The sequence below is a fragment of the Callithrix jacchus genome, chromosome 13 (genome assembly GCF_049354715.1).
Source record: "Callithrix jacchus isolate 240 chromosome 13, calJac240_pri, whole genome shotgun sequence".
Classification (NCBI taxonomy): Eukaryota; Metazoa; Chordata; class Mammalia; order Primates; family Cebidae; genus Callithrix; species Callithrix jacchus.
The window spans coordinates 112,801,762-112,816,013 of record NC_133514.1 but is presented as its reverse complement, the minus strand read 5'-3'; the positions used below and the strand labels follow the sequence as shown (position 1 = coordinate 112,816,013).

Here is a 14,252-nt window from a genome sequence, read left to right as displayed (position 1 = left end):
CGCCGGAATTCCCGCGCTGAAAGCCGGAACGCCAGGCCTCCGGGCGTCGCCGCCGGCCCGGAGCTCCGTGCAGGTAGCACGGCCCAGTCAGGACCACAACTCCCGACGTGCGCGGCGGCCAACGCGGGTTCTACCCCTTGCCTGTTGCTTTATTCTTCCCCCTTTTGCGACGAAGACTGCTGTCCAGGAAGCGCGCAGTAGTGATTCTAGTGAGGCCGTAAGCTCACCTGGCGACGCCAGGGCTGTGAACGGCTCACGGAATGTCTCTTTCTCCTGCTGAGCGCAGGCATTGCGGAACCCACCGTCCCACTGGCCGCGTTTCCGGAGGACATTAATTGTGGCCGGACGCAGTGGCGCGGCTGTTTAATTCTCCGGCGGCGGCAGGTTAAGGGGACGAGATGGTCCCGGCGGGGCTCATCAGGAAACTCGGTAACTTTCAGCTTGCCCCTCTCCCAAGGCACCTTTCTGTCCTGGTCACTTCCTGAGAATGGTTGTGTCACGTTTCCGCGGCCGGTCATCCCGCGACTGCTCCCTCTTTCGCCCCCGCTTTGCTAGGGTAACCCCCGGGAACCCATCTCGGACTTTGTGTAAACTCCGCGGTTCCCGTCGTGATGGCACCAGCGGCCTGCCTCTGAAAAAGCTGTTTTATTCCGTCTTCACGCCGCTCCTGCCCACAACATAAGTAACGTGGTTTTAGAATAAAGTCTGGGTAGGCGTCTCTTTGCAGTCGGGACATTTTTCTGTGCTGTGCGTTGACAGGTCATCAGCTGGCCGAGATCAGGGAGCGCGCTCTCAAGAGTATTCTCTGCAAGATTGAGCACAACTTAATCTGCCACGCTGATCTCATTCAGGAGAGGCAACTTTTTCTTCATCTGCTGGAATGGTTCAATTTCCCGTCCGTTCCAATGAAGGAAGAGGTTCTCAACTTGTTAAGCAGATTGGTTAAGGTAGGATCATTTCTAAATAAAGAAAATAATCAGACGAGTGGACCGTTTCGTAGTCATTTAACTGTAACGCTATTGAAAGTTAAATAACTGGGGTTAAAAGTTCATTTTTTAAATAAATTAATTTATTTTTTAACAACCATAGAGGTTGAATTTTAATTCATCTGGGTATATATTGCTCATCTTTGATATGTGATGTGATATTGAATCCCACGTGGTCTCTGCTGTGCTCAGAAGTAACACAGAACTTCTTTTGAGTTTTGTTACGTTCTGATTTTTGGAGTTGTCTTTGGAGGTTACTATTTGTATTCTGTACCTGTCTTCTGATATTTACATCTTAACAATTAGATGTGTCAGTATGAAAGGGAGCACGTTTAAAAGTGATGTTACGTAACCATGATTCATAAATATCCATGTTAAGTTGCTTTCCCGTATGCTTTTAGATTTGTATTCTTATACTACCTCAACAGTAGGTAGTTGTCCGGGTCAGATACCAAAGTGTAAGTTTAACCTTTCAAAACGAAATCACTGTACAATGGTAGAGGAATCTTACTACTTTGACATCCTGTTGACCGATTGTGGGTGGGACCAGAAGGTGAGCGTCAGTGGAAAAAAGTAACTAATTTAAAAAATAAGAGTAGGGATTGATAGTGTGCATTTCTAGTGTGCAGTGTGTTGGCTTATCTTCCATAAATGTTGTCAAGTGTTGTATATATGTCTTTGTAGGTGTATGTGCTCCTTATGGAAGTGCCTTACTTTGGGGCAGAGCCATGAATTTTTTTTTTTTTTTTTTTTTTTTTTTTCAAAAAAGGAACATCTGGTATACCCCAAATAATTTCATGTTTTGATTACTGAAGGTTAAAGTTTAGGGATTTTGATATGGTTATTCTCTTTATTTTAGTATCCCCCAGCAGTCCAACATTTGGTTGATTTTGGTGCAGTGGAGTTCTTATCTAAGCTTCGATCTAACGTGGAGCCAAATCTGCAGGCTGAAATTGACGGCATTCTGGATGGACTTTTCATTCTTCCTTCGGAAGTTCCTGCACTATCTTCCGCCTCATACCAAACCAATCAAATGGGTAACTCTTTGGAATTAATTTGATGGACTATTTTAAAGTATAAGTATGTTGATTCTAATGGTAAATTTTAAGGAAAGGGACATTAGATATTTTTTAAAAAGGATTTCTCCCACCTTCCTCAAACTTATTTTTCTTGTGTTGACTTAAATGATTTTGACCTTTTCCCCTTCCTCTACTGTTAGTCAAAGGATGGTGCATTTGCATTAATTGCTTGTTTGGGCAGGCCTAAAGGATGCCAGTGACTTTGCTTTTATGAGATCGTTGTGACAGATTATTTCTTTGACAATAGCAGCATGTTTTTGAGCGCTCATGTGCAGACATTGTTCCTAGTGCTTTATGTTTGTATTTCTGACCTTGTTCTTCATACTGGAGTATAATAATATCTGTCCTAGCTCATGATTTTGCAGTGGGGACCAGTCAAAAATGACATAATAAAGTATATTTATATGCTGCAGTCCATACTAGTTATTTTAACTAGTATTTTATGATATACTAGTTAAAATCTGAGGCAAAGAGACATGGATTTAAGTCCCAGTTTTGCTGCCAGTTGTGTGACCTTGGCTAAGGTAATTAACCCCTCCAGGCTTCAGTTTTCTCATCTAAAAATTGGGATAATAAGAACACTTTTCTCATAGAATTGTCATGAAGATGGAATAAGACAGTGTCTTTTGTAAAGCGCTTAGCATCGGGCCCGGACTATATTAAACGAAGCAATATTGGCTGTTATTGTTGTGTTGTTCTTAACGTCCAGGATAGTGCCTTGCACGAGAAATGGATTTTAATTGATTGGAAGAAAAACATGCTCATGCAGTTTTTGTGATTGAGTAGTAAAAGGAAAAAAAAAAGTTTTGGTGCTTTATCTGTTAGACCATATTTTCTTTTCTACCATTACCAGGATTGTTACAGCTTCAGCTGTGGATACTGCTGTTCACAACAACAATAGCAGCTGTCACTTACTGAGTTTTCTTGTGGGGCTTTGAATAACCTGATTTAAATACATCATCTTGTTGGATCTGAAAACAGCTCTTTGACTGAGATGTTATTAGTCTTACCCTATAGCTGAGAAGAAAAACATAAAGTAACTTGCCCCAAAGCACCCAGTTTTCTCATCTGTGGCAGATGCAGGATTCTAACATTGCTTTATCTGGCTCCCAAACCTGTGATCTCTAACAATATATTTTACAGTTTCTAAGACATCACAGATAAAGTGGAATCCTACATTGTGAGTTTTTAATCTGATTCCTTGCAGGTGAGAGTAGAGGAATGGTTTAGGAGGCTGTTAGTTTTCTTTATTAGTCTGAGGAACTATTGGCATGAAAACATCAAACATAAAATTACAGATGATAGTTTTGGTCTTTTCCTCATTCTCATTGGAGCTGAACTGCTGAATGTATAATCTTATGTTACAGGGATAAAGGTATTTGAAAAATAATGTTTGACTCCTTTGTTTTTGGCAACTTTTTTTAAAGGTATGAATGAAAATGGAGGTGATGAGGAACTATATAATTGGAGTAAAGGGAGAGGGCGATGGATTAGGAAGGGTAGAGGAATAGTCCTTGAATACTTTGTAGCACATTTTTTGTGTACATTCTAACAAATAGCTGTGTTTGGCTAACAGTGAAAGTGAGAGTGGGAGAAAGCGCCTCATTGGAAATTGACTCGATGTGCACATGTTTTCCTCTTTAGGGCGAAAGGTCATTCAGAGAAAAAAAGCTGAGTTTTTTAAAAAAAGTTTTAAAAATGATTCCAATACTTAAGAGAGAACATTACTATTTAAAGAAAGTAAGGTTCACTTTTAGCAAATAAGGAATTGAGAATGCACTAATGTTTATTTTCTTTTCAGAATTATCAAAAAATCCTGAAATCTTAAAAGGATATTTTCCCCAAGATAAAAGTAATTACCAGCAGATGGAAGTGCCGCCACGACCAGTGGGTGTGTATATGTAGGGAAGTCAATCCTGTTGACTTGGTCAGTTGAAAATTAATGGACTTTTCTTCATTATGGTGAAGATGTCTTTTTACCAAAGTTAAATGTTTCAGCACCAAACTACTGTCACGTGTTTTAGTTGTTTCAAGTTAGTTTAGGCTATCGAGACTAAATGGTAAAATTTTGTGTTATTCTAACCATATTTGAGCAACTCTGTAGATAGATGGGAGTAGTGGCAGTAGTGCTTTGTGCTTGCTAAACATGAATTATTATTGCTATTATTTTTTGAGACAGAGTCTTGCTCTTGTTGCCCAGGCTGGAGTGCAGTGGCAGGATCTCGGCTCACCACAACCTCTGCCTCCCTGGTTCAAGTGATTTTTCTGCCTCAGCCTCCAAGTAGCTGGGAATTGTAGGCACCTGCCACCACACCTGGCTAATTTTTTATATTTTTAGTAGAGACAGGGTTTCACTATGTTGGTCAGGCTAGTCTCGAACTCCTGACTTCAGGCAATCCACTTGCCTTGCCCTCCCAAAGTGCTGAGATTATAGGCGTGAGCCACCGCGCCCAGCCTAAACGTAAATTATTTGAGGTATTGTGCCATGCACTTCACATGTGTCATCTCATTTGTTCTCCAGCTTACTGATGGTATCGTCTATCCAGTTACTCCTGCCAGAGACTGAAGATCATCTTTGTTTCTTCTTTTCCCATTTCCTCACACCAGTTAATTACAGTATTTGAATTTACAACCCTTTTTTTGGAATCTGGAATCTCATGTCCATCCATCTGGCTATGTTCAGTCTTAGCTCACATGCCACCTCATCAGAGACCTTCCTGATGATTCTAGCCAATGATCACTTCTTATGTGTAGTTTTCTTCCTAACACATTATTAGTCTTTGTTTGTCTCCCTTGTTGGAAGTTTGATGATAGCTGTGAACATTGCTTTATTTTCAGTGTCTGGAACAATGCCAGATTGTATTAGGCACTCAGTATATATATCCTTGAAGGAATGAATGAATCCTTGCGAGTCTCTCTGAGATTGGTATGATTAGTGACCCCATTTTACTGGTAAAGACGCTGATACTAGAAAGGTTGAAAACTTTGTCCCTGGAGAGGCAGTTAGGAAATAGTTAAGTAATCACGTACTTAGCGTTTTCCTGCCTGCATAGTTAAGATGAAAAGGATGTGTCCGAGATTATATCTGCTGATGTCACATGTTCAAATAAACTCCATTTGGAAGCCTCTGTTATTAAAAAGCTTTCATGGAAACTCATAGGTGGACTAACATAAGGAAGAATGGAAAACTCTACCTTTGCATTCTTGAAAAGTTTTGTCAGGCTTGTAGCAAGCTTTGTTTTTGAGGCCAGACTGCTGAGGTGTAATTCCATCAAGATGAGGGACATCTGAAGGGAGGGGGAGTCTCTAGGTTGGTAAAGGATGGGTATCTGAATGAAGCCATGAAAACATTAAGGGGGATTGAGATTGTTACACTTTTATGTGAGTTGCAGTTTGTCTTGATTGATGGTCTGGCTTATTTTGGATACATTTTTACTGTGTGGTGTAATCTTGTCCTTTCCTCCACCCACCTCTCCTTATTTCCTTAGAGAGTAAACCCTGCTTTTATGTTAGCACTTTTGAAAGAAGTAACTGTGCTATGTTTGGGAGTTTAATAATACTGCTATCCACATTTAGCAATTCCATGCTCTTTTCAAAGCATTTGGCAGAAAGACTGCCATTTGGAAGGACTTATGTAGATGCTATTTCTCAGTGTTGCCACCTTAACTTGTACTATATAAGATCTGTTAAAAATAACTTGCATGGGGATAGTTTAAAACCGTGTTGCTTTCTCGGAGTTTTTTAAATTTTGTTTGAACACTGATATTCGTTTTTCGACCTTACGGTCTTCAAGTCATCTTCATAGAGATTTAAAACACCTGACACCATATAGGATATTTAAACATGACTAGACATAGTATATCATTATGTTTTATCATTTTTAATTTCTAAAAGTTGAGGTTTTCCCTAAATGTCAGTTCCTTTTATGTTGAATTTAAGCTTGATGTTCTGGTCAGCCACAGGGTAAAATAGAAAATTTAATTGAAACTTTGTATGTCAGTCTGTATTGGATTGTGTTTAATGCTCTTCTTCTAATATTTATTTTAATATCATATAAATTCTGTTTCAATTATGAAAAGAGAACTTTCTAATTTATCCTGTAATAGAACAAATTTGCAGCTGACCTTGTTTGGTATATTTTAGGTTACTGTATGATATAGCCTTTATTTTGGGGCTTATTTTAAAGAGAAAGCTTACCCTTAACATTGTGAATCTGTCATCTCTTTATTCTTTGATACCTTAAGATTTGCCATTCCATTTACAGTAAATCAGACTGTGAAGTGTTTGAAGTTTTCTATATTTCCTTGGCTACCCCTGACCACCACAGATAGACACGTTCTCTCCTCTAATGAAAGGTACAGTGCTTGATGTATTTTTAGGTATTTTTGTTCACTTATAGTCATTGTTTGATAGTTATTACTCTATGTTTTACCAGGAAAAGATACTAGTGGCTGTGAAGGGTATTAATGGTCATATTTGAACGATTTTTGTTTTTCAAAGAGCAAGCCAGAAAAATTCCTATTTGCTTTTAATCAATTTCCACATCAAGTTTCTTTTTTCTTTTTCTTCTCTTTTTTTTGAGTCAGAGTCTCACTCCATCACACAGGCTGGAGTGTAATAGCAGGCTCTTGGCTCACTGCAACCTCTACCTCCTGGGTTCAAGTGATTCTCTTACCTCAGCCTCCTGAATAGCTGGATTACAGGCACGCGCCACCATGCCCAGCTCATTTTTGTATTTTTAGTAGAGATGCGGTTCCCCCATGTTAGCCAAGCTGGTCTCAAACTCTTGATCTCAGGTGATCTGCCTGCCTTGGCCTCCCAAACTGCTGAGATTATGTGAGCTGCTGTATCTGGCCCAAGTTTCTTTTTGTGGTTGGAATCTTGTATAGTCTTTGGTGACAGGAATTTCCTCTTATAGACCAGATTCTCTTACTGGCCACTGCTTATGCCTTTGATTAATAAAAATGGAAAATTAACCATAAACGTAGTATTTTTGGCAGAATATGTTTCAAAATGTGGGCTTCATTAGGAGGCGAATTATACCATGTAGAGTTGGCTGGGTACCACTGATACAATCTTATGCGGTGTAATGACTGTTAATTGATTGCTATCTGCAAGAGTAAATAGCTGATATCTGGAAATTTGGAGAGTGTTTTAATGTCCAGATTTACTTCGCATAGTTTCATGAATGCCATAATACATGAATTGTCTGCATTTTTTCGGGTATAAATCTGGAAAATAAAGACCAATTATTAGGGCTAGGGCCAGATTACAGTTGGATGCTATTAAATCATTTTTAATGATGACACTTCCAAGAGCATCAGTGAATTCTCTTGGAACAACATATTGAAGACATTGAGTGCACACAGGAAAGGATTAGGAGGTTGTCTGGTCTCTCAGTTTTGAGTCAGTCCCTGAAGCAGAGATGGCGGTAATTTTTAATGCCTGCCTCTGCATGGTGAATGGTGGACAGTGTAATGGAACTGGGCTGAGAGAAGGAGTGTGCTTTTTTTGGGGTGGGGAGTGAACAACTGCCAATCCTAAGTGGGTGGAGTCAATAGGTGTCCTTTGTGTGGGAGAGGAGGGGAGTCCTAATCTGATTCACCTTGAGTAGGCAAGATCAGTAAGGACTTTAATTCTTAGAATTTACCTCTGTATTTATTGTTTATTCTGTCTCATTTCTTAATTTATTTGGTAGATTTTCTAGAATTCTGTGCTCTTTGACCTCAGTGAACTCATTTTGTAGCCTTTTGATAATCTCTGTGGGTACAGTGGTTAGTATGATGTAGTTCCTGCTCTTGAAGAGGGTCGGGGGGAATGCAAAATTATCATTGAAATTATCATTATCATGGAATAATGGACAGTGGAAGAAGCACTGCCCTAGAGTTGTTTATTGGTTAGGGAAAAGATCTAGGAAGGCTATTCTGGAGAAATGATATCTCAGCTGAGACCTGAAGCTTTGTTGATGGAGTTGTCGTGTCAGTAGGCTCCTTAGAATCTGGAACAGATGAACTCTTCTTAAAAATGATTAACACTGTGTTTTGTAGCTCTTTAAGAAGTAGTAACCACACTTTAATCTGGAACACCTGTGAACTACTGAAGGACGTTATCATGCAAGACTTTCCTGCTGAGATTTTCCTTCAAAGGCCAAAAATTGTTCAGGTCAGTGCCCTCTCTAATTGTTTTAGATTTTGAAGTAGAGAACTTTTTTGCAGTACAGCAAATTTTGCAGTGTAAGAGTTCTTGGAAAGGAACTTTGTACTCATATATTTAAAAAGTGAAGTATTTGGCTATTTAAAGCACATATTCATGAACTTGGATAGTTATAGTTCTTCCAATAGTAGTAGCTTCATTTGACACTTGCAGTCCAGTTTGGACTCTTTGAGTTACCATTTATGGGTCACCTACAGGGTAGAGTAGACTTTGAAAACAGGTTGTACAGGAGCCTTTATTAAAAGTAAGAATAGGCCGGGCTCAGTGGCTCATGCCTGTAATTCCAGCACTTTGGGAGGCTGAGGCGGGTGGATCACGGGATCGGGAGATTGAGAACATCCTGGCTAACATGGTGAAACCCTCTCTCTACTAAAAATACAAAAATTAGCTGGGCATGGTGGCAGGTGCCTGTAATTCCAGCAACTTTGGAGGCTGAGGCGGGAGACTCACTTGAACCCGGGAGATCGTGCCACTGCACTCCAGCCTGGACAACAAGAGTGAGACTCCGTCTTAAAAAAAAAAAAAAAAAGTATAGCATTGCTTCTTCAGTGTTACATGCTGGGGAAATATAGTAGCCATGAGTAACATAGATGAATTCTTTTATTTTTTCTAGTTTATTGCTTATATGGTAGAGGGAGAGGGATCCAGGGTGGAAGATGGTGGCATCTCCACAGCAGCCAGTCATGCCTTAGCATTCCTGCTCCACACTGACAGGGCTGAAGTGGACTCAAGTGGGTGGCAACTGTTAATACATAGGCTCAAAGCTGGCAAATGATTGCAGAGGAAAGCTGTTAATTACCAAAATGTGGTCAAATGATTTAGATGCTTGAGATGAAAAGGGCTTGCTGTGATATTTAATGTTCTCTGTAATGTGATGTCCTGAGTGGGGAATAATTCCTGTCTTCTGTCAGAATGGTTACTCGACTAACAGATTTTAGAACTAGGAAACACTGACTATTCTATTTAAATGTTATTGCCTTATTATATTTTGACCCGTCTTCTTGCCTTATGCCAGGTCATTTTTGCCCCCTTCTGTTTCTTACGTCTTACAAATATTTGGCAACGTCTTTTACTGCTCTTGATTATTCACTTAAGCTTACTTACCTAAGCTCCACTTTCTTCTCTGAAGTTGAGCACTTTGTTCCCTTAATCATTTTCACTGCTCTTCTGTATTTCAGAGCCTTTTATCTCTGTTGAAACTGGCCTTTGGAGGAGATGGGAAACATCGCCTCGCATTACAGTCAGTGTCCTGCCTGCAGCAGCTGTGCACATATTTAAGAAGCAGACTTCACTTTCACCGAGATCCAGGTTTTTTCTCCAACAAACAGGGTATTTATCCGTGCAGTAGCCACTGGTGTAATTTGTAGATTCTTCTGGGAGCTTTCCATTATAGTTACTGTTAGGGTTTATCGTGTATGCATTTCACAATATAAACTCCCCATTCCTAACTGTATTCAAATGATTATCTTTACAGACTGCATGAAGGACAGAAACCGCCATGATCTCTTGAGCCTTTTTTTTTTTTTTTTTTTTAATAAGAGATATTTACAAGGTGTTTTTCTTTTCTGCCAGACTTGCAGAGATTCTATATGAACAGTGTTGTTGGGATTCTGGGTGTGGCTATTCACATAGGACTCTGGGCATTTGAGCGAGTTACATATAGTGTTAATAAATTGTTTAGTTTGAAAAATATTGAACTGAGTTTTATGAAAAGTGTTTTTATGCAACATGGGATATAGTCAGTGTTATAATGCCAGACTTTTCAGAGAAAAAGCGCCACCTAATGCCCAAATAGAGTACCAGACCCGCTTTGACAAAACAGTATCTACAATTTAGGATTTTTGTGTGCTTGTACAATCTACATTGAAAGTCAAATATTATAGCCATTTGTCATGTTTCCTAGTTTATCCCTATTTCATTGGGATTTTCACTGATCCTGTGCTACTTGAATATTTATGTTTTACTTTGGTTTTATTCTAGATATTAGAGGGCATGGTATTATGCCAATGATTGATAATAGCTTTTGGGTACCCCATACCTCAACAGAAAAAGAGTTATAATGTTGATTAAAAATCATTGATATCTCTGAAGAATTATTAATGTATTTAATAATATGTATTTATTACCTGCTATATGCCCCTGATATTCTAGCCTCTAGGGAAGTATAACACTGACCAGATGAGTAAGATCCAAGCCCTTAGGAGCTTATATGTTAAACAAATAATCAAGTTTGCTTGAAAGAAGGAGAAGCACTTGAAGGAAATAAAAAGGGTGATGTGACAGAACGTGACTGGGTAAACATAGCTTCATTTAGGATAGTCAGGGAAAGCCTCTCAGAGGAGGTGACCTGAAGGGTGACAAGGAACTGTCCACTTGAAGAGATGCAAGAAGAGTGTTCCCAGGGAAGGTCAGGCCTCCAGGTAGCACTGAGGGTGATGTCCTCGAGCAGCTGAAATAAAGCCCAGGACAGTGGAGTGCAGTGAGCTGGGCAGGAGAGGAGAATGAGGTGAGATCAGAGAGGTAGTGAGGGGCCAGAGTATATTGGGGCTTGCAGATCTTTGTAAGGATTTTGTATTTTCTTTGAAGTGTGGTGAGAAGCTCTTAGAGAGTTTATTTAGTTTTCCCCTCTCTCTGACTGTAAATGCTTTTATTACCTAATACTTTTTTTTTACTGGGGTAAAATATTTATAATATAAAAGATGCCATTATAAACATTTTTAAGTGTACAATATGTGGCATTAATTACATTCACATTTTTATGCAACCATCACCACTGTTTCTAAACCTCTTCATTATCTTAAACAGAAACTCTAATCATTAAGCAATGATTCCTCATTTTTTCTTTCCGCAAAGCTTCTGGTAACCTCTAATTTACTTTCCGTCTCTGATTTTTGTCTTTTCCTGGTACCTCATCTAAGTGGAATCATACAATATTTGCCCTTTTGTGTCTGGTTTATTTGTAATGTTTTCAAGCTTCATCCCCATTGTAGCCTGTATCAGAACTTTATTCTTTTTATGGCCGAATGATATTCCATTGCATGTATAGCCCGCATTTTATTTATCTATGCATTTGTTGATGGACATGTGGGTTGTATCCACATTTAGTTGTTGTGAATAGTGCTTCAGTGAAGATTGGCATGCAAGTATCTGCTCAGTGCCTGGTTTCACTTCTTTTGGGTAATACTTAGGAGTGAAATTACTGCGTCATATGGAAACTCTATCTTTAGCTTTTTGAAGAATCGCCAAAGTATTTTACACGGCAGCTGTACCATTTACGTTTCCATCAGCAATATATGAAGCTTCCAGTTTTTCCACATCATCTCTAATCTGTTCATTTTTTTTTCTTTTTTAAAAATAATCATAGTCATCCTAGTAGATGTGAAGTGGTATCTCATTATGGTTTTGATTTGCGTTTCTCTAAAGACCTAATGATTAATGACCAGTGAATCTCTGATGACTTCTCATGTGCTTATTGTTTGTTCATACATCTTCTTTGGAGAAATATTTATTAAGTTTCTTGGCCTATTTAAAAAATTGGCCAAGAACGGTTTTCTTTATTGTTGAGTTTTAGGTTGCTTATGTATTCTGAAAATTAAACCCTTATCAGATATATGGTTTGCCAGTATTTTCTTCCACTCTGTAAGTTATCTTAACACCTTCTTGTAATGTTCCTTGATTTACTGAAGTTTTAAATTTTGATGAAGTTACATTTATCTGTGTGTTCTTTGGTTGTTTGTGCTTTCGATGAAATATTTAACAATTCATTGTCAAATTCAAGATTGTGAAGATTTATACTTGTTTTTTTTTTTTTTTTCCTAAGAGCTTTATGACTTTAGCTTTTCTCTTTAGGTTGTTGATCCATTTTGAATTAATTTTTGGCTACAGTATGAGGTAGCCATTCTTGGGGAGTTTGAAGCAGAGGAATGCATGATACCGTGTTTTCCTGCTTCGGTAGTCACTGATGGTGTTAGTGAATACCATTAGCTAGAGGGTCCCATGTGATCAGGTCAGTTAGACATAAATCTACATGTGCTAAATGAATACTTATAGAAAAGTTTGATCTTTGCTTTTATTTTTACCCCATAGAAGGATTCCTACTTTCTTAATTTTGTTAATATTTTTGGAAGAATGATACGTAAATACTACATAGTCAGAAATTGATTTCTACTAGGGATAATTTTATTCTTTTTCTATTTCCTCAGACACAGTTTCCCAAAATTCTTCTTTATCTTACTGTCATGAAGCAAGAGGTACTCATCATTCCCAGAATCCTTCCCCAGGAAGCAGCAGCCCTCGGCCTTCAGTGGTTGGGCGCACAGGCCAGCGACCCAGAGGAGATGGCCAGGATTGGGATGCAGTGTCCTCGAGGTGACTGCTAGCAGTGTCTCCGGGGAAATGAGAAGTGCCAGTTAACTTGTGTGTGTTAATGTCAGAGGGAGATAATTATTTTTCTGTCTTTTTTTTTTTGGAAACATTAACACAGGTATAGGCCTTATGTTAAAACCTGGCCTCATACTTTTTTTGACCATGATCCACAGTAAGGACACATAAATATTACATCGCAACTCAGTGCTCAGTACATGAACATATACTCTTGTTTATGTATATATATGTGTGTGTGTGCGTGTGTGCGTGTGTGTGTGTTTGTGTATGTGTCCCACAAAATAGTATTCTGATTCCATGTTAGAAACACCAAACTATATTTTCTGTTTGTATTTCATTAAAAAAGAAAGTATTCTGACCAGCTAAGTTGTTTTTACCAGCCACAAATAGAATACGATCTAGTGTAAAAGCATAGCTTTAAATGATAGATACATTTTTGATAGTATTTTAAACATATTTTTGTAAGTCTTATAACAAATGCATAAGTGTTTACTGTTAAAAGGAATGGTTGGAGAATATTTTTATGAAATAAAGACTCCTTCAAGTTGAACAGTTTGTGGAATTTTATTTGTTTGTGTAAATACAGTTTTTTTTCCTTTTTTTTTTTTTTTGGAGACAAGATCTCACTCTTTTGCCTAGACTGGAGGGCAGAGGCATGATTATAGCCTTGATTTCTGGGCTTAAGTGATCCTCCCGCCTCAGCCTCCCAAGTATCTGGGATCCCAGTTGTGTACTACCACACCCTGGCTAAGCCTTTTTTTTTTTTTTTTTTTTTGAGACAGACTCTCGCCCTGTCACCACGTGCCAGGTTGGAGTGCAGTGGCTCGATCTCGGCTCACTGCAACCCCCACCTCTCAGGTTCAAGTGATTCTCCTGCCTCAGCCTCCTGAGTGGCTGGGACTACAGGTATGCACCAGCACACCCAGCTAATTTTTGTATTTTTTAGTAGAGATGGGGTTTCACCATGTTGGCCAGGATGGTCTCGATCTCTTGACCTCATGATCCGCCCATCTCGGCCTCCCAGAGTGCTGGGATTACAGACGTGAGCCACTGTGCCTGGCTGGCTAAGCCTTTTATTTTTTGTAGAGATGGGGTCTCACTGTGTTGCTCAGGCTGGTCTCGAACTTCTGGGCTCAAGTGATCTTCCCATCTTGGCCTTCCAAAGTGCTGAGATTACAGACATGAGTCACCATGCTTGGCCCCCAGTGCCTGGCCCCCAGATTTTCATACACCAACTTTGCTTAAAAGGATTGGTGTGGTATTTGTATTTACTTTATCCTTCAGCTGCAAACATGTTAAAAACATATTAGCCTCTTCTTTAGTGTCATTCTAAAAAATATTCAGTAAGATGAGGATTTGTCTGTTGGCTTGATTATTTTCTTGCAATATTGTTACTGCTGTTACAAGCTAATACCAATTCATGCTTGCTGTGTGCATGGTTTTACGCCCTGTGCTTTACGTGCTTTGTCTCCTTGTCCTAGAATAGGATTAGAATTATATGATAGGATTGCTATCATTATTATCATCCTCGTTTTAAAGAAAAATCTGGGGTTTAGGTTTAGAGAGGTTAAGAGCATGACAGTTGGTAAAG

General features: G+C 39.0%; 1 protein-coding gene across 8 annotated transcripts in view; it reads left to right on the top strand.

Moving 5' to 3' along the window:
- The first annotated feature begins 357 nt into the window (after positions 1–357).
- RTTN (rotatin) overlaps positions 358–14,252 on the top strand; it is a 180,895-nt gene continuing 167,000 nt past the window's right edge. For 5 of the 8 annotated variants that reach the window (XM_054244299.2, XM_035271327.3, XM_035271326.3 and 2 more), the window contains exons 1-8: positions 358–429; positions 760–947; positions 1,846–2,023; positions 3,867–3,956; positions 6,330–6,420; positions 8,113–8,227; positions 9,457–9,607; positions 12,481–12,646. In XM_054244299.2, the coding sequence (XP_054100274.1) occupies positions 399–429; positions 760–947; positions 1,846–2,023; positions 3,867–3,956; positions 6,330–6,420; positions 8,113–8,227; positions 9,457–9,607; positions 12,481–12,646 (1,010 nt within the window). In that variant the 5' untranslated portion in view covers positions 358–398. Of the gene's footprint in view, positions 430–759; positions 948–1,845; positions 2,024–3,866; positions 3,957–6,329; positions 6,421–8,112; positions 8,228–9,456; positions 9,608–12,480; positions 12,647–14,252 lie in introns of those variants that run through there. The other 3 variants (XM_078346992.1, XM_035271328.3, XM_078346994.1) reach the window with 2 other exon arrangements.